Source organism: Vitis riparia, chromosome 8, assembly GCF_004353265.1.
Source record: "Vitis riparia cultivar Riparia Gloire de Montpellier isolate 1030 chromosome 8, EGFV_Vit.rip_1.0, whole genome shotgun sequence".
NCBI lineage: Eukaryota > Viridiplantae > Streptophyta > Magnoliopsida > Vitales > Vitaceae > Vitis > Vitis riparia.
Genome location: NC_048438.1, coordinates 18,687,200 through 18,707,306, shown reverse-complemented (window position 1 = coordinate 18,707,306; position 20,107 = coordinate 18,687,200). Strand labels below are relative to the sequence as shown.

The window sequence follows — 20,107 nt, the reverse complement described above, 5'->3', positions numbered from 1 at the left end:
CATCTTTTATGCATGCTTCTCAAAGTCTTGCATCTATGTTTCAATATTAGTTTTTACTTAAAAAGGATCAGCCATGTCTATTACATGCATGCAAAGTCATTCTCCTCAGAAATATTAGACAATCACCAAGACATGCACACACCGTCTAGGAAATCTTTGAAGTTCAATTCAGAATTTGAATCAAGAATCTGGAATCATTCTTTCTTATGTATATGCTTGTGTTCTTTGTCCCTCTTTTCCACCTTAGTTTTTTTTTTTTTTTTTTTGAAAGGATGTCAATTTAGATCTTCGGCGTGCAGATACCATCTATTCATATTCTTCAGTACACTAATCAAGTTCTTGGGGTGATAATGGCTTTGCTCGAAGATTCAGATGAATCAGTTCAACTAACTGCTGTTTCATGCTTACTGAAGGTGATTCTGCTTGCCCTATTGCTATGATTCTTGTTTTTATTTCTTGAAAGACTTATTGTTCTTAGTCCTGTACAACATCCCATCTGCTGTAGGTTCTTGAGTCTTCACCTAATGATGCGGTGGAACCCATTTTGATTAACCTTTCTGTGCGGATACGCAATCTTCAAGTACGTTCCTTATTTATTAAATTTTTCTGCATCCTAGACTGTTATTCTATGCATGCAATGAAGCAACTATAGTTGGCTGATAAGTTTCTTTTGGACACAAGTGGATGAGATACCATATTTTGTTGCATGACCCTATGTTTGTTCTCTCTCTCTCTTTCTCTCTCCACCTTTGATGCCTAATTAATTTTCTTTTGATTGGTTGTTAAGTTCATGCTTTAGTTATTATGTATGTCCTTTTATTAAAAAAGATGCTACTTTAAAATGGAAAACGGAAAAGGATTTAGAAAAAAAAGGGTACATGCAGAAATCAGGTATAGTTTCTTACAGAGTGAGAATGCTCACCCAAAGGAAAATAAAAGATTCCATAAAAATATAAGAAGGCCACTCAACTAAAATTTCTTGGAACCATTGTTAGCAAATAGGCAGATCTTTGGCCTTTACACAAAAACCTTTAATTTGGAGGTTAGCAGGCTGGTAATTTCAAAATTGCTGTTATGATGCTTCTCTTCCAATGAACAACCCACCCACATCAGTAGCACCACACCAACATAAGAAAGGAGGTCAAGAAAGTAGTTAAACAAATATGGAAATGGTTCACCAGTTTCTTCCTTCTAAATTGACCATAAAGATTTAAAAACAAGAAAGGTAAGGAAATGATGCATAAGATCATATCTTCTTGAGATAAGGGACTCTTATTTTGTAAAATCTTGCAAGTTGGGAAGATCCATTCCTTATCCCCATCCTATGAGATAATTTTTCCTTTTTTTTTTTCTTAAATAGACAAGAGAAAGCATCTAAAGCTCCTAATAGGAGGTGTGTCCCAAGTAAACATGTCTAAAGGTCAACTGAAGAAAAAGAGCGGCACAAGCTAGTTACTTTGACAAAACCCCAAAACTACAAATTGACAAAGGAGATGTCATTATCCATCATAGAACCTTTAGACCACTAAAATGGAGCATTAGGGGATCCTTTTTTACAGCTAAAATTGACTGCTCCAGCTAGTTAAAAGATCTCTTATCCTTTTCTTTCCATATTATCCAAAACAAACATAAAAGAGCCATTTTTTAAACCATCTCGTGTCTCTTTTCCTTGAAACTTCTATGCCAACCAAAAGAACATCTGTAGCTTCCTTAGGAAGAGCCAATGACAATCCAAAGGGGGAAGAAGACCAAAAACCACAAAGTAAAAGACCAACCACAATGAATGAGGATATGTTTTTCCTTTTCTTTTCTCTGTTTGCACTTAGCATCAACTTCAGCATTTTCTCTTACACTACGTACCTTGCAAATAAGTTGATGGAACGTTAGAATCCCAAATCCCCTAGTTGGAAAAACAGAATGTGCTGTCTACATCTCTGAAAGGGGCATGGCATCTGAAAGCTTGACAAAGACTTGACAGGCTTTAGCTCCTAATCCTAAAAATGAGATTCTGGCTACCATAATGCACTGCTTCTTCAACCAAAATATTCACTACCTAAGTATATCTGAACACAACTCTATTAAACAATTTTGGGAACCACATTTTTAGAGTTATACCAAATATCATCCCAAAATTTGGTTCTAAGAACATTTCCTATCGAAATGCAAGTACTCCTGTGATCCCAAATGAGTCCACAATGCCCATTTAACTTGGGTGGCCTGAGGAACATTGTTGAGTTTGTACTTTAGAGTGCCAAAAGGTGGAGGAACCAACTCAGTCTGTATAGCTACCAATCTCTTAACTGGAAGATGGACTGATTTCCCATTTTGCAAAATAAATGCAATTTTATTGTGCTTGCTAGTCTCATTGAACTTAGTCTACTATATCACATGTGGCAGCCTGCTCATTACAAGATATTCTCATGGTTGCATCACTCGAAAACTACATCTCTTGTAGAAGAGATTTCATCATTGCATCTTTCCATTCTACCCTACATTAGCTAGTAAATCATGATGGTTAATTTGGATACTCATTTTTTATAAAGGGGATACTGACCAGCTGAAAAAGTTTCACTTCTCTGTTATGTAATGCTAGTTTACTAAAGCCTAATTACGTAGTGATCTTAGTCAAGAAAAACCAGTGAAAAGATCATCACAGCTTGTAGCATTCCAAGTTATCATTCTCAAGGAATCAGAAAATTTAACTAATTTTGCCTAAACCAAATCAAGTAGTGATTTTTATGAAAAATGGATTGGATCAAAGATGTGATTTGATTGGTAAACTGAGTTATTAATTGAGAAAACAATGATAATTAAATCTAGATATTTTTACAAATCCGATTTCAGACCTAGAATTGAGAGATAATAGGTAATGATTAAAGAATTTTTGGTCTTTTCAAGATTGAAACATCGATATAGATCATTCACATTAGGAACTATGTTTTAAAACTTGAAGCTTGTTCTTTAACGGTCATCCAACAGATAATTTGATAAAAAGTTTTAACCTTTAAGACATTTTAAACTCGATATTCATTTGGTATATTCTTTTTAGTTATCAATTACATAGGATCACACCAAGTCAGTCATTGATCATAATCCTTTATGCATCAATAGACTTATAACATGCATTCTATGTATCTTTAACAGGGACAAACTAACAAAGAATTTAACTTGCTCATGAAATTTAAAGATTAGAAACTTACTACCATGAAAAGATTTCACTTTTCTTATCATCTCTCTCTCCGGGATCATCTAACTTCATTTTTACATCTCTATAAGAGGATTTAGCCACTAATGCTCAGATTAACACCATGCATTGAATTAAACTAAACTATATGAGATTTTATTCAAACTCACACGATTACAAAAATTGTGAATATATCTCCTCTCTTCCTTTTCTTCTTTGTATCATCTATGGTATTTATACCATTATCGAAAACTAACCTAAAAACATAATTAAAATTCCTAAAATATTAAAAAATATGCAAAAGAGCAGAATGAGGTAAGTCTCAGAGTGAAATTCTAGGAGTTCACAAATTGAATATTTCAACACTCCACAATGGTATCAAAATGGATTTCAACAAATACCCAAACCTTCTAGACCTATGATATACTTCTAATGTGGTATCAAAATGCATATTTTGTATTGAATTGCACTTTGATATATGGGATTGAGAACTTCCACTTTACAATTGTATCAAAGTGGTCTTGAAAAGTCTTCCAAACTTTTTGTATCTTCAGAATACTTTTGCCGAGTAATTTTGATACCCCACTGTATTGAAATTCATTTTGATAACACCCAAAACTCATTGTATTTGGATTGACTCTACTCCCTTGTATCAAACTAGTGTTGAAATGACCCTCCAGTGTCAAAATTGAATTCGATAAAAGGTAAAACTCTGTATCCAATGTAACTTTGATTCCCTTGTTGAATGGATGTATCTGATATTTCAATATTGAAGCTTGATGTATCAAATTTGTTCTGGGCTCGCTTTCTTATGTCAAATTGGCACAAGAATCCAATCTTATGTATCAAAATTCCTCTCTTTCTTGCTTTTTTCATCTTTTGTTGTACATTCAGCTTCTCCACCTTACTTCCATAATCCTTGGATCTGCGGGTTGTCATGCACTCACTTTTATGCACATGTTGTCCTCTTTTTATATCACTCTTCACTAGAGGCCAACACTAGTCCTCAATGGGGACTTAACATATATTTAAGTTAAAAGATAATGATTTTTACTCAAGAGTTATTTAAAAACCTATTTTTATATCTGGAGAAACAACAATCTGGAATGCTAATCAGATACACCATTTTCATTATTTGAAAATGAAATGAAATGAGCTTAGTGCGATCACAAAGGTGCTAACCCCAAGAACCTCCAAGGAGGTGTAATCTCCTAGCTTTCATACTGTATGCCATGAAAAAAAAACGCATAGTTTTCAGTCTTTATATTTAAAATTTTAGCCCACAGGCTACTATCTTGGGATGTTGCAAAATCAGTGCTGTAATAGTATCTTTAAGACCATTGTTTGAAAGTTTTAAGAATTTTGCATAACAACAATAGCCTTTTTTATTTTTTTTATTTTTTATTATTGTCTATCAAAAACAAAACAATAAAAAGGCAATAACTTTATATGAGCCCCTAAGGCCATTAAACACCCACCTTCTCTGTGCATAACTAGGAGTATCTTTACAAATAGAAACTTACATGAAAGGTAACTGGTAATAGTCTTGCTTGTGTTTGCCAGTTGAAATTAACAGATATAGAGTTGGTGTTCAACTATGATAACCCTTTCCAATGCGAATCATATATTTTTTTTTGATATACTTCCAATGCCAATCAGTTGGTAATATATAGATATAGAAATGTGCAAAGTAGAGTGGAGATAGGATATTAAGGCTTTAGGATTTTGCCCTTTGGTGCAAGGTGGTTGGACATCATTTCATTGCCTATAGAAAAAAGACTTCAGAATCTGCAAATTTATAGACTCTGTTCAGTAATGAAAATGGAAATTAATTTCTGTTTTCAGAACATAAAAGACAAAAATGTCAGAAAAAAAAATGTTCTTACAGGTTTTGGAAAACTGTTTTCCAAAATAATTTCAGAAAAGATCATTTTAGAACACAGTTGGAGAAATTTTTTGTACTCTACCAATTGAAAGTGATCTAAAATCAGACATATTTATTGTTTCGATTTTTGAAAAGAATGAGAACATTTCTGAAAAAGCTATTTTTATTTTCACTATCAAGTAGGACTCAGATATAGATTAAAAAAACAGCATCTGTTTTGTAGAGCCTATTGTTGCTTTATTGGTTTCTCATCTTTTGCGATGCATCCATCTAAGAACATTTTTTATTATCAGAAATGAAAACACATTGAATAAGAATTTGAAATTCATGTGAAGGATGAGAAATCAGATATATAAACTACATACTCCCCAGAACTATACAAAGGAAATGTGGTTCTCCTTTCTTTAAGGAACAATACATCTACAGAAAAGACAGAATCTTTGTTCCAATATTTGCTCTTTTAACCCTTTAATTACACACCAAATTCCAATTGAGCTGAATAATATTTAGAGGAGTACCGTTGAAAGCTGTGGTTGTTGAAGCCCAAAAAGAGGAATAAAAGCATCCAGCCAAGAACATCGGTACCAGATCTGCACTAGGGTTGCAAATTTGTGAATATTGTTTGGAATATATTTTGGCCTCTTTTGTCTCGGTATTTGGGATCCATTTCTTAATTTGGACATGTGTTGCAACACTTTAAGAACAAAGCTTGACATGGATTATTTTTCTTATTGTTTGGAAACAGATATGCACGAATGTGAAGATGCGAGCCAATGCCTTCGCAGCATTAGGATCACTAAGCAACTATGGAGTTGGGGCACAACGTGAGGCTTTTCTTGAGCAGGTTCTTTTATTGAACATGATCTGTGTTAAGAGTTTGAATTTTGGAATTTAGGAATTTATAACAATATTGTTGTTTCTCTTTTAGCAGATAATGATTGGTGGCTTCCTTTTATCTTGAGGAATTAAATTATAATATGATTGATCAAAATAAGAAAAAATGACATATGGTGCTACATTTTCCAAACTCAATTTGGTTTGAGTCTCTAAACAAATACAAGCATAAATGTCTCTAAATTTGCAAAATGTTCTACTTTGCCATTAAGTCTGTTGGAAAAGGAACTTGAAGAAGCATTTCAGACAGAAAAGTATTTTCTGATTTTTTCTCTATTTCCATAATATGTATAATAGAAATCAGGTATTGTTTTTTTGTTGCACCCATCTTCTTCTTTTCTGTTTGTTTTTTTTTTTTTTTTTTTTTTTTTTGCGGATATGCATGCACATATGTGTGTGGCTAGAGAGAGAGAGTGTATTGTGCACGTTTGTAAAGAATGTGTGTAGGCGGGTGTGGATGTATCTCCATAAAGAGTGTTAGTGTGTTCAATGAGCATGGGTGGGTGCTTGCTTTTTTGTGTTTGCAAACTTGCTTGTCGACAATTGCTCGATGTAAGGTTCCAAGAATGCTAACTATTACGTTGAAGAAGTACATGAGATATTTTAGGTAGAGGGTGAATCTAATTGACCTCTTTCATTCAAGAAGATTAATTTTGATGACCACAAGGCCCTGCATATAGAAATAGATGCTTGTTTGGTGCTACTTTTTATTGTTGTCTCTGTCAGGATGTCATTCTGCAAGCTTGTGCAAGAGCCTTTTTAAAAAATAAAAATAAAAATATAATAATAATAATAATAATAATTTTCTTCTTTTGGTATCTTACCTGGCATATTAACATGGAATTTGTATATCAGCATGTTTTTGGTGTGTACATTGGTTTGCTTCATCTCTTACGTAAAGGAGATAAACTGGAGATTTGATTTTTCGTATCTTGTTGTTCATAGTTTTAGCTTTCTGAAAACCAAAACCTGTGAGTTCTTTCTTTGTTGATGAATGAGTTCCTTAGAGATTTGTAAGTTCTTTCTTGGTTGGTGAATGAGTTAGTCGTTTGGTTTTCAACCTTCTTCTCAATGTCAAAGGCTTTTAACTTTTAGTTGTCTTAGAGATTTATGGTTTCCTTTCTTCACCTTGCAGGCAAGTATAAGGTTAATTACTCATCTTTTTTTTTTTTTTTTTCTGTCTAATTATTTGAGGATGCTAATCTGATGTTGTTACTTTTCTCAGGTACATGCTGCCTTCCCACGCTTGGTTCTGCATATTCATGATGATGATCTTAGCGTCCGACTAGCTTGCCGGGTAAATGATTAGTTTCCTTTACTCTCTTCTTTAGTGGAAGTTCTTCCTGACAAACCCCTCACGATTTCTTATGATCTCATCAATAGAGCACCCTCAAACGGATCGCTCCATTAATGGAGTTAGAAGGAATGTTTGCCCTATTCAATACTCATTCTTTTAATTCCGACCACCGGTACGCACTTTGAATCTGAAACAAAGGTTCTGAAACTAGTGTCTATTTCATTCCAAGTGCTTCATTCTGATGGACTGGAGTCCCTGTGTCTTTCAGAGGTGATTATGAGGACTTTCTCAGAGACCTTTCAAAGCAATTCTCTCTACGTCTATCCTCCAGGGTTGATACTTATATGGCATCGACTATACAGGTTTGCTCCCTGCTGAAGCATCTCCCTTGCCTCTCTCTCTCTCTTTGAGTCACTGGGCTTTAGTTATGTGATAACCGCATACAATGTCACAACCAAATGGAGCTGGTAACATGATTTCTCTCTACTCTCTTATCTTCTATTGAATCCTAGGCCTTCATGTAGCAAACCCCAAATAGTAGGGATGGGTATTACCTTTTATGATGGTGCTATGTCCAGGAATAACACGTGGGGTTATGGTCCTCTTTTTTGGCAAGCATTTTCCGTACTGTTGAATTTGGCCCCTATTTATTCACAATTTTATTTAATTATCCTCTCTTAAATTCTCCATGCAAACTCTGGGAGTTGAAATGGGAGAACAGTGCAATACTCTGCAAATTGTGCTTGTACCTCCTAGCGACCACAAGCTAATAATATAATTTAGCAACATTGAATAGATCTCCTTTTTCATGATGCAGGCTTTTGATGCTCCTTGGCCGACAATTCAAGCTAATGCCGTTTACTTCTCAAGCAGCATGCTATCTGTATCGGATGATCAACATATTTTGGCTCTATATTACACGCGGGTAATGCCTGGGATGCAGTTGCCACTTATGGTTAAAATAATTATATTTATATGTAATAATAAATCTCTCTCTCTCTCTCTCTCTAGGTGTTTGGAATGTTGATAAGCAAAATGAGTCACTCAGCAGATGAAATCGTTAGAGCCACATGTTCCTCTGCCCTTGGTTTGTTATTAAAATCAACGAATTTGCTCCAGTGGAGGGCTTCCGGACTTGATCGTGCAGACTCAGCAAGGGAAAGGCCATGATTCAGAGTCTACTGGAAACCAGTAGTAGTGCACAATGATAAATGCAAAAAGTTACTGCTGCCTTTTGAGGTTTGAATTGGATCACACTTGGGATTGAGTAGGATCTGGTTAGGCCACCCAGGGAACAAGATGATCATGTTGGTTTGTGGACTGAAGTGAGTCACTTTTTGATGGGTGCGTCAAAGTTGGATATGATATTCTGTATATGTTTTTTCTTTATTTTATTTTATTTTTGTTTTTTGTTTTTCGTTTCTTCTGCAACATGTACAGTTGCCTGTGTATGTAGTGGGGAATGGGTAAGTTATTTGAGAGGCATCTATTTGTAATGATATCTCAAACCCACAAGAATTGTATTATTATTTAGGCTGTGTTGTAAACTACAGTTGCGCCAGACTTGAGAACAGTACCCAGAAAGAACCAGAGCTCACTCTGGTTTCAGTAATAAAATTATGGAGGTTTGTGTTGTTTTAAGTTTGATGCCATCTTCAGGATGTGACATAATGATTTAATTAAAACAAGCTTGTGCCAAGATTGGTTTTCCTTTTCCCTCAATTTGAGAGGTTTGTAACTCCGGCAAATAAGGGACCGCTAGCGAGTTATGACTTATGATTTAATTATTCTGATTTTTAGTGACTTTACCAACTCTCTACACTCTCTAACTGTAGATGGTGCGTTATCTCATAGTTCAGACACAGACAGATTTTATTCTGATTTTTAGTGACTTTAGTGATTTTATTCTGCCTTGGTGATCAACTCTCTAACTGTAGATGGTGCGTTATCTCATGGTTCAGACAGAGACACTACGCCTGACGAGTTGAATTCGCGGCGATTCTAGCAAGGAAATCAACGCAACCACCCGCCAAATTCAGCCACGACCTTCGCCAAAATATCATCCTCGCATACTCATTCGTTGCTCATGTAACTTCAATTCTCTGGCCTTATCCTTCTCTTTTCTCATCTTTTTATTGCTATTACCAATCATGTCTGGCTTATGAAAAAAGAAAAATTCAAAATTTTGGTTCGAGATTTCTAGTCTATTTTCTTATCTTGAGGAATTTCTCACCATCTCTATTTATTTAAAAATGTTATTTTATTTTATTTATTTTGTTTAGCTCCTCCGATTTCCATCTCATTGGAACCTTCTACAAATTTTAGGAATTTAAAGCACAAACCCTAAGAATATTCCAAAAAGATAGTTGAGTGAAAAAATTGATGATTTTCCTACATTTTCTCATATTTTCTTAGAGTTCCTCTTCAATTTGTACTCGAGTGGTTTTTAGAATTGAACAGGAGTGTTTTCGGACAGTGCTTCAAATGAAGGGCATTTAACTAGATTCTTTTGAAAATAGGTCTTCCTGTAATTATTAGGGTTCGCATCCTCTGCAAATTACTCTAGGAAATGTGGATTGTACATGGATGTTAGACACGTGTGTCCGACTCCCACGGCCTTAATGGTTCAAGTCAGTGCATTCCATGTCAAGAGGTGGACTTATCTCTTTTATCTTTATAGATCCACAGATCCACTCGGTTCCGGAAATATCTAAGCGGAGAAAATGCTTGAAAATGACTTCTAATATGTTTAATCGTTTTTTACAAACTCTGTTTTTTTGTTTCCTCATTCTCTTTCATAAACAAATATCTGACTTATTTTTTTTTTAATTTGTTTTTCTTGTGCCTGGATGGTCGGAATCCCCACTTAGCTATCATTTTTTGTATTGGAGACTTGGACTGTGGTGTAACCGTGTAAGTTCATCAATCAGGCCAAAGGTACTGTTCTGTTTTGAACTCTTAAGGTTTCCTTTCAGCAATTGTTCGAGAACTGATGATCATCATTGTTATTTTAATTCCCTGTAATTCAATATTTATTGTTTGTCTCTATCTGTTATCTGTTGTTATACTATTTGTCATAGCTATGGTGCATGAGGAAATTTGGGTAGGAAGAAGATTGAAAATTCAAGGGCAAAAGTAGAAATTAGTTATTACCAATGACAGAGGAACCGAAAAACAAGCTTGTTGACATGACACTGTCTGTCTTCACTTGTCCACCTACATGTATGTTGACATCCTAAAAGAAGGCGCTCAACAATCAACATCAGCCCTTATCATGATAAGCAGGCAGACATATAACACTGTCTCTATGTATTTAATGACCACAGGGTAACCCTGCTAGAACCCACCCTGGAAATAAGACTCCAAAGCATCACCTTATTTCCAACTCTTCTCATTCAATTCCTCTGTTAAAACTCCTGATGCTATGGCTTCACAACTCCTTCAGCTCCACTTTGTTTTGATACCCTTCATGGCCCCAGGCCACCTTATACCTATGGTAGATATGGCCAGGCTATTGGCACAGCATGGTGTCATTGTCACTGTAGTCACCACACCTTTGAATGCTACAAGATTCAAATCAATGATTGACCGTGCTGTTGAGTCTGGACTCCAGATCCATCTTCTTGAACTCCAGTTTCCAGCAGTTGAGGCTGGCTTGCCTGAGGGGTGTGAAAATGTTGATTTACTCCCTTCACGTAGCTTAATCAGGAATTTCTTTGTTGCTGCTAGCATGTTACAGCAACCACTGGAACAATTGTTTCAGGAGTTGCAGCCCCGTCCAAGCTGCATAATTTCTGGTAAGAATCTTGCATGGACTGCTGATACTGCTCGCAAGTTTCAAATTCCAAGGCTTTATTTTGATGCTATGAGTTGCTTTGCTTTCTCATGCTCACACAATTTGGAAGCTTCTAAGGTCCATGAGAGCATCTCCAAGTTGGAGACCTTTCTGGTGCCGGGCTTGCCTGACCAGATTGAATTGACTAAAGCCCAACTACCTGAATCCCTCAATCCGGATTCATCAGACTTGACAGGCATTCTTAACCAGATGAGAGCTTCAGAATCTATAGCAGATGGGATTGTGGTTAATACTTATGAAGAGCTGGAGCCAAGATATGTGAAAGAATATAAAAGGATTAAAGGAGATAAAGTTTGGTGTATTGGCCCTGTGTCAGCTTGCAACAAGTTGAACTTAGATAAGGCAGAGAGAGGTAAAAAGGCCTTAGTGGATGAAAACCAATGTTTGAGGTGGCTTGATTCATGGGAGCCTAACTCAGTAGTTTATGCATGTCTTGGAAGTATCTCTGGCCTCACTGCTTTGCAACTTATAGAGCTTGGTTTAGGCTTAGAAGCATCAAACCGGCCATTCATTTGGGTAATAAGAGGAGGAGAGAAATCAAAAGAGTTGGAGAGATGGATTTTAGAGGAGGGATTTGAAGAGAGGACAGAAGGGAGAGGCCTCTTGATCTGTGGTTGGGCCCCTCAAATGCTAATCTTGTCTCATCCATCGATTGGGGTATTTTTAACCCATTGTGGTTGGAATTCAACCCTTGAAGGGGTATGCACCGGTGTGCCTATACTAACCTGTCCTCTGTTTGCTGAACAGTTTATAAATGAGAAGTTAGTAGTACAAATCTTAGGGATCGGTGTGAGTGTGGGAGTTGAGTCGGCTGTGACTTGGGGAATGGAAGAGAAATTTGGGGTAGTAATGAAGAGAGAGGATGTAATGAAGGCTATTGACGAGGTTATGGATAAAGGAGAAGGAGGAGAGAAGAGAAGAAAAAGAGCAAGAGAACTTGGAGAGATGGCACAGAAGGCAATAGAAGAGGGGGGTTCTTCTTATCTTAACATGAAAAAACTAATCCATTATATCCTCCAACAAACTATTGGAAATCCTAGTACACAACTAAGTTAATTAGAAATTTAGAACTTTATCTTACCTTTTCTTTTGTTTAAAGGCTTGTACTTTATTATGATTTGGAATTGAACTTTGCTAGTTATATGATTGACGGTACAAGGATATTCAGAAAATTGCTGAGGTCAATGCTCTTCTGCATCTTGTTCTCTTCCTTTTTCTATTAACTTCTTTTTCTCTAATACTACTGTTCAATCCAGATTCACCACCATCAGGTGGCTCTCTAAATCACCTTTATCCACTATACACCTTTTGAATCACTACTCTTTTAGTTTTTCAACTCCTTTTAATATTATTGTCTCAACTTCTATTGAAAGTTGCTCCAGAGTTCTTCTTACTAGCAATACACCTTTGTAGGGTGGGAGAGGTCTCTTTTCTTTTCTTAGGAACAAAAAATTAAGCAGAACTCAAAAGATCACTGGAAGTCATTTTCTTTCATTGGGAAAGATGAAACAAATTAAACTGAACTGGACAGATCAAGAGTTCTCAACAATCAGAATACAAGAACTTGCCATCTAACTCATATGAATTAGAGGATGATATGGGTGATTCTTATTATTTTTGCTGGTTGGATATAGTGTTCAGAGTAAATCAAAAGTAAGTAAATGACAGCCAGATTTGATTCAACGAGAAGAAATTTTAGTTTCTCAGCTTATTTGATTCATTTAGTTAAAAAGGTGGCACATGTGTAACTGTTGGTTCTTTCCTAAGGATTGCCATGGGAATTGAATGTGCATGCCTAAGGTAATGCTATCTGCATTCCATCTGAAGATCTGATTGCATATGAGTGGAGAAAATACTCATCCATTGATCTGAATGCCTGTAGACACTGTTTGGAATGTGACGCATTCAGTTGGTATGCCCCCATCTCTTTCTTGATCCTTATGTGTCCGGATTTAGAGTGTAACTTGCCTCACCAGAAAGTCTTGTTATTTAGATTCAGAAATTTCAAAACAGGCCTTGATAGCAAGAATTTATAAAATATTCCACTGTAAGAACCTGTGCTTAAGATCTAGCTCAAGTGCTAGTTAGGTTGGAGACAGGGGAGGTTTTGGTTAATTTTTATGAAATTATAGAAACAGAAAAAGAAATCTGTAGGCATTTTAGTTTGATGGTGGAAATAAGAAATTTTATGTTGGCAAAATTAAAATGAAAGCAGAGGACATATTTGGTAGTGGAATTGGGAATTGTTCTTTTCTTAAAATTGAAAAAAATGATAGTGACACAACAAATATGTTCATTATTATGCCTCTTAAAACTATTTTTAATGATGCTTCCTATATTGGTTGTTTTTGAAACAATATTAAGAATATTGTTTTTCATGTTAATATGCAAGTGTCCAAAACCTATTAGTTCTTTATCATGCCGATTTTTCCCCATTTTCTGACAATGAGAATATCTTCTAAAACATTTTTATTTGAGCCACCAGAGAGGCTCAAATATTTGGAAAGTTTTTTCAGGTTAGACCGTTGACAGGTTTGTTCTTGGAAGAGTACGCTTTTATTCATTAAACCATGCTTCTACCACTCAAAACATATCATGGAGTGGTGCTTGGCAATGTACACTTACATTCGTTAAAACCATTCTTCCATCACACAAACATATCGAGTATTGCACTACATGGGGCAGGTGCTATAGAGAGTCCCCATCGAGTAAGGTTTTGTCTTAGCAAGGATGATATCATTATTACCACACCTTATTATGTGTTCCGAGTCTAATGGAAGCAAAATTATGATGTTGATTCGAGATTTTTTATTAAATTTCTGACAGAAACTCGTTTTATAGAGATTGGTGTTTCTAGCTGGCATTGTTGACTGGATGTAGAGGTTAAGGTGGCGTTATCGACTTTTTTTAAAAGTTTAAGTTGAACAATGTTGTATAGAGACAGAATGAACTCACTTGCCCTATTAGTTAAGGTGGCGTTATTTGCTAATTTAATTGTTCAAGTTGAACAATATTTTTTAGGGACAGAATGAACTCATTTGACCCTGGAGTAATTGTCGGAAAATCTCCATGCTTATGTATGCTCTTGCGTCACCAGCACTAGAAACACACGCAAGTTCCACGCAAGCCATCCAATCCCGCAAGACACACACCTAAACAAGCACCCATTTTCTACAAATTGAAACCCTTATGGTTTGATTTACCAATTCTCTTCAACCCCCCAAATTGCAATGGCTTTGCTATCCCACCAGCTTCATGTTGTTTTGATACCCTTCATGACCCAGGGCCACCTCATTCCCATGATAGACATGGCCATACTACTGGCACAACGAGGTCTGATTGTCACTATAATCTCCACACCCCTCAATGCCAGTCGGTTCAATACATCTATCAGCTGGGCAATAGAATCTGGGCTCCTGATTCGAGTTATCCAACTCCGGTTTCCATCCCATGAGGCTGGGTTACCAGAGGGATGTGAAACCATGGACAATCTCCCCTCTCGAGAATTACTCACGAATTTCTATGTTGCTATTAGAATGTTGCAACAACCAGTAGAAAAATTATTTGAAGAGATGAAACCCAGTCCAAGCTGCATAATATCTGATGCAAATCTAGCATGGCCTGCTGATACTGCTCGCAAGTTTCAAGTTCCAAGATTTTATTTTGATGGGAGAAACTGTTTCAGCCTTTTGTGCTCACACAATTTACATATTACGAAGGTTCATGAGCAGGTCTCTGAATCGGAGCCCTTCGTGGTGCCTGGTTTGCCTCATCGGATTACATTAACCAGAGCGCAACTACCAGGAGCCTTCAGTTCAAACTTCCCGGATTTGAATGATACTCGCAGAGAAATAAGAGCAGCTGAACTAGTAGCTGATGTAGTAGTTAATAGTTTTGAGGAGTTGGAAGCAGAATATGTCAGAGAGTATAGAAAGGTGAAAGGAGATAAAATTTGGTGCATTGGCCCAGTGTCAGTCTGCCACAAGGAGGATATAGACAAGGCTCAAAGAGGTAATAATGCTTCTACCGATCAAAACCAGTGTCTGAAGTGGCTAGATTCATGGGAGCCGAGCTCTGTAGTTTATGCTTGTCTGGGAAGCCTCAGTAACATTACTCCGCCACAGTTAATAGAGCTTGGGTTAGGTTTAGAAGCTTCGAACCGCCCGTTCATTTTGGTTTTAAGAGGACACAAAGCAGAAGAGATGGAGAAATGGATATCAGATGATGGATTTGAGGAGAGGACAAAAGAAAGAGGCCTTCTGATTCGGGGTTGGGTCCCACAAATACTAATCTTGTCTCATCCTGCAGTTGGAGGGTTCTTAACACACTGTGGTTGGAACTCGACACTGGAAGCGGTTTCTGCTGGTTTGCCCATGATAACATGGCCTTTCTTTGCTGATCAATTTTATAATGAGAAGTTAATTGTACAAATACTGGAGATTGGTGTCAGTGTAGGAGTTGAGGTTTCTGTGCAACTGGGGCAGGAAGAGAAGTTTGGCGTGTTGGTTAAGTGGGAGGAAGTTCAGAAGGCTGTAAACAAGGTAATGGATAAAGGACCGGAAGGTAGAAAGAGAAGAGAAAGAGTAAGGAAGCTTGGTGTGATGGCAAACAAGGCTATGGAACAAGGAGGATCTTCCAACCACAATATTGCTCTATTAATAGAAAATATCAAGCAACTTGCAATGGTGCATTCAAGCAAAGATACGAGTTAAGAGTCAAACAGATTTGTTGATCCAGTCAACCAGGAAACCGAAAGATGGATTCCCAATAGGCTACCTGTATGCTTTGAATCTCTCCTACTCCCTCATACTGGAAAGCCTCCTTTCACCCGTAGCTGATATCACTCCTTGCATTCCGTTACATTCCCAGTGGTGGTGAATCTTTTGGCTTTATTTTTATTTTTTATTTTTTATTTTATCAAAATAGCTCCGGAAAATAATGTAATTTTTTCATTTTAGATATCTTATTTTCAAATTTTATATAATTAATTGTTAAAAATATAAAAACAAACCATTGTGATAATTTTTTTAATAAGTTTTTATTTATATCTTTTATATACTAATTAAATATAATAAAAATATAAATTCATAAATATTTAAAAATATATATAATGCTTTTTATATTCTTGAATATATTTAAATGAGATCATTATTCTAATATTAAATATTAATTTTTGAATTTTATATATTTTTAATAGCATTTTGGACTAACCCCACCTAACATGTCACATCAGCTCACGTAAGCTCTTACGCCACCAGCAGCGGCTAGCGGACAAGATGTCAAGAACACACAGAGCTTGGATCTACACCCAGACTTGAAACTCCAAAGCAGCATCCAATTCCATTCTCCATCACCTTCAATCCTCAGCTGTAATGGCTTTACAGAATTGCGATCGGCTTCACTTTGTTTTGCTTCCCCACTTGGCCCTTGGGCACCTAATCCCCATGATAGACATTGCCAAGCTATTGGCACAGCATGGTGTCATCGTCACTGTTATCACCACCCCTGTCAATGCAGCTGGGTTGACTACCATTATTGATCGAGCTGTTGATTCTGGACTCCGAATACAACTTCTCCAAGTCCCGTTCCCATCTGTAGAAGCCGGATTGCCAGAGGGTTGTGAAAGCATGGATCGTCTCCCCTCCCGAGACTTGTTCAGAAATCTCCTCATTGGCATTGGCATGCTAAAACAACCTGTGGAAAAATTGTTTGATGAGTTACAGCCGCGTGTTAGCTGCATAATTGCTGATAAAAATCTTGTGTGGACTGATGATACAGCTCGCAGGTTTCAGATTCCGCGGCTTGTTTTTGATGGAATAAGTTGCTTTTCGCTGCTGTGCACGCACAATTTACACGTTTCCAAGGTACATGAGAAGGTCTCGGAAGGGGAGCCCTTTGTGGTGCCAGGTTTGCCTGATCGTATCGAATTAACTAGAGCCCAGTTACCTGGAGCTGTAAATACGGGTGGAACGGACTTGAGAGAGATGAGGAACCAAATAAGAGAGGCTGAACTAGCTGCATATGGGGTGGTGGTTAACACGTTTGAGGAACTGGAACCAGCATATGTCAAAGAATTCCGAAAGGTCAGAGGAGATAAAGTTTGGTGCGTAGGACCGGTGTCACTGTGCCACAAGGAAAACAAGGACAAGGCTGAGAGAGGCAACAAGGCCTCTATCGATGAAAAACAGTGCTTCAATTGGCTTGATTCAAAGGAACCCAGCTCTGTGGTTTACGCGTGTTTAGGGAGCCTCAGTAGGCTTACTCCTCTGCAGCTGATGGAGCTTGGGTTAGCCCTAGAAGCATCTAACCGACCTTTCATCTGGGTTATAAAAGAGGGAAAGAATGCACAGGAGTTGGAGAAGATATTATTAGAAGATGGGTTTATGGAGAGGACAAGAGGGAGAGGGCTTTTGATCCGAGGTTGGGCTCCGCAGGTGCTGATCTTGTCGCACCCAGCAATAGGGGGGTTCTTGACACACTGTGGTTGGAACTCTACGCTTGAAGGGATCTGCGCGGGCGTGCCAATGATAACATGGCCGCTGTTCGCAGAGCAGTTTTACAATGAGAAGTTTGTGGTACAAGTATTGAGGATTGGTGTGAGGGTGGGGGCTGAGTTCGCGGTGAAGTGGGGAGAGGAAGAGAAATTTGGAGTGGTGTTGAAGAGGGAAGTGGTGGAGAAAGCCATAGAGCAGCTGATGGAGGAAGGAGTAGAAGGCCAGGAGAGAAGAAAAAGAGCTAGGGAGCTTGGGGAAATGGCAAAGAGAGCAATGGAAGAAGGGGGCTCTTCTTATCTCAACATGACATTGTTGATCCAAGATATTATGCAACAAGTAACATGCAATCAAACCAAGACATGAAGATTGAAGAGAGTGACCTCATTGTGCCCCTAAATTCTGTAACTTTTCAAACTGAGGGTTACCTTGCTGAAGAGTAATGGTAACTGGTAAGTCAGATATTTTGTAAAGAAATATTTGGTTAAAAGGGATGAAATAAGTACATTGATGGTGCCCATTTTAAACAACTGTAATAAGTAATAAGTTGATGGTAGACATTCATGATTTCCAAGGATCCGTCAGCAAAATCAACCCTATTGGCTATTAGTTACTCTCTGCAGCCATGGAAAGGAGACTTGGTAATGTGATTGGTAAAGAAGCCCCGACCAGCCCAAGCCCACCTCGACTGTAGCTATGGCCATCGTACTGTTCTTGCCGCATACTTGCATTGTTTTGAACGTCTCGTGTGAGTTGTGTGACCAACCGGAGTGAAATGGATATACTTGTTTCTTTAAAGGTAAATGCACTATTTTTCTTCTTTCTTTAAAGAAAATAAAATTAAAATTTAGATGTAGAAGAATCAATTAAATTACATCTTTTTCAACCTCCAAACACAGACATCCCAAACCCTAACCTCATTTTTCTTCATTTTCTACTCCCTTTCCTTTTTTTTCTTCTATTCTCTATCTTATTTCTCAAACTTTTATTTGACACTAAAATAAAAAATTTAAAAATAAAATTTTAAAAATCCAAATGTGAAAAATAAATAAATAAATAAAACTGAGTGTGATGCACCCGGCCTATCCACATGAAAAAAAAATAAAAAAAAAAACCATTTTTGAAGTCAAGTTTTACGAGATATTGAATTTAACACATGTTTATTTTTTTTAATTTTATAGAATCGAGAGAATTTGAGTCAATGTGAAGATTATTCATTTTAATTTTTAGGAAAGTCAATATTTATAAAATTTGTGTTTTAGTAAATTATCTTTTTGAGTTTGATTAAAATTACGAAATTATTGTTTTAGGATTAACACATGAGACTTATGTAGTTTTATATTAGTTTTAGAGAGAGAAAAGAAAAAAGTAATGGAGAAAAATAGATAAAAAGTGTATTGGGTTTTTTGACAAAGAAAGATTGAGAGGGTTTGAAATATGTATTCTCTAAATTTATTATTAAATTTTTGTTCCTCTTTTTCCGTGGACATAGTTGAATCACATAAATATTTTATTTTTTATGTTTTATTTTATTTTTCTTGTTGTAATTGAGGGTTGTGATTTTTCCCAACATAATATAAATAAAATGAAATATAAAAAATTTAGAAATGTATTTTATAACTAATGTAAACAATAATACAAGTCATTGGAACATAAGTTTTGTTTCTAAATATTTTGTATACAAAATACATATCAGAATTTTTTATAAGAGTACGATAAATTTAAAAAATAATTCTTAAATTATTATAGTGAAAAAAATAATTCCAAATCTATCGTAATTTTTGTTAAATAGGAAAAATATATATTTTTTTAAATCGTCTCTTCAAAAGATGATTTATGACATTTTAAAAAAATTATAAAAAAAAATCATATTTATGATAGAGAGGATATTATTAATGGAGGATATTTGAAAGTTAGTAGAATATATATGTATTTATGATTTTTTACAAAAATGGTTTTGTAACATTTACATATGCTAAGGAAAAAAAATAGTAAAATTTTATTTGATTTTTTTGGAAAACACCAACTAAACAGGAAAAAGAAAGTTAAAAAATATAATTTTTTTTTCATTTGAATGTTAAGAAAAAAGTGAGAAAAAAATACTAAGGAAAGCAATAATATATATATATATATATATAAATTTAGATAAAAGTGAGCAAAGTTTAATTATATTCTTAAAAAAAAAAAATCGTCTTTCCAAGAAATGATTTCTAAAATTCCATTTTTTATATGAGAAAATGTCTCTTGAAAATACGATTTGGACAAAAAAATATAAAATAAAATTGAGAAATTGTCTCTTGAAGAGAATTTTTTTTTTTTTTTTTGTTAAAACCGTCTCTTAAAGAGACAATTTCTCACTTTTTGTTTTTTTAATAAATTAATAACATTTTTTTAAACTCAATTTTCACATAAATTTGATAATAGTTTTTTTTTAATTCCAAAGTAAAAAAATAATAATAGATAAATATTATTTATCTTATATTAAAATTTGTATATTATT

General features: G+C 35.8%; 2 protein-coding genes across 6 annotated transcripts in view; both read left to right on the top strand.

The window, feature by feature from the left end:
- Positions 1-8,905, top strand: part of LOC117920317 (protein SHOOT GRAVITROPISM 6) — a 52,974-nt gene extending 44,069 nt beyond the window's left edge. The window contains exons 44-51 of one of the 4 annotated variants that reach the window (XM_034837762.1): positions 300-413; positions 506-580; positions 5,815-5,913; positions 7,189-7,260; positions 7,347-7,432; positions 7,529-7,622; positions 8,078-8,185; positions 8,272-8,905. In XM_034837762.1, the coding sequence (XP_034693653.1) occupies positions 300-413; positions 506-580; positions 5,815-5,913; positions 7,189-7,260; positions 7,347-7,432; positions 7,529-7,622; positions 8,078-8,185; positions 8,272-8,430 (807 nt within the window). In that variant the 3' untranslated portion in view covers positions 8,431-8,905. Of the gene's footprint in view, positions 1-271; positions 414-505; positions 581-5,814; positions 5,914-7,188; positions 7,261-7,346; positions 7,433-7,528; positions 7,623-8,077; positions 8,186-8,271 lie in introns of those variants that run through there. The other 3 variants (XM_034837763.1, XM_034837764.1, XM_034837765.1) reach the window with 3 other exon arrangements.
- Positions 8,906-9,112: 207 nt separating this feature from the next.
- Positions 9,113-18,176, top strand: LOC117920318 (UDP-glycosyltransferase 73C4-like). Of its 2 annotated transcripts, XM_034837767.1 has the most exons (3): positions 9,158-9,348; positions 10,131-10,197; positions 16,350-18,176. In XM_034837767.1, the coding sequence occupies exon 3, from the start codon at positions 16,489-16,491 to the stop codon at positions 17,971-17,973; it is 1,485 nt and encodes a 494-aa protein (XP_034693658.1). In that variant the 5' UTR covers positions 9,158-9,348; positions 10,131-10,197; positions 16,350-16,488; the 3' UTR covers positions 17,974-18,176. The 2 variants fall into 2 exon arrangements, with proteins under 2 accessions (XP_034693657.1, XP_034693658.1); XM_034837766.1 differs by lacking the exon at positions 16,350-18,176 and having other exon boundaries at positions 9,113-9,348; positions 10,131-12,301.
- Positions 18,177-20,107: the final 1,931 nt, after the last annotated feature.

What these genes read in the sequence shown, in the direction of transcription:
- LOC117920318 (XM_034837766.1), top strand. Translation starts at nt 10,685, where the DNA reads ATGGCTTCACAACTCCTTCAGCTCCACTTTGTTTTGATACCCTTCATG.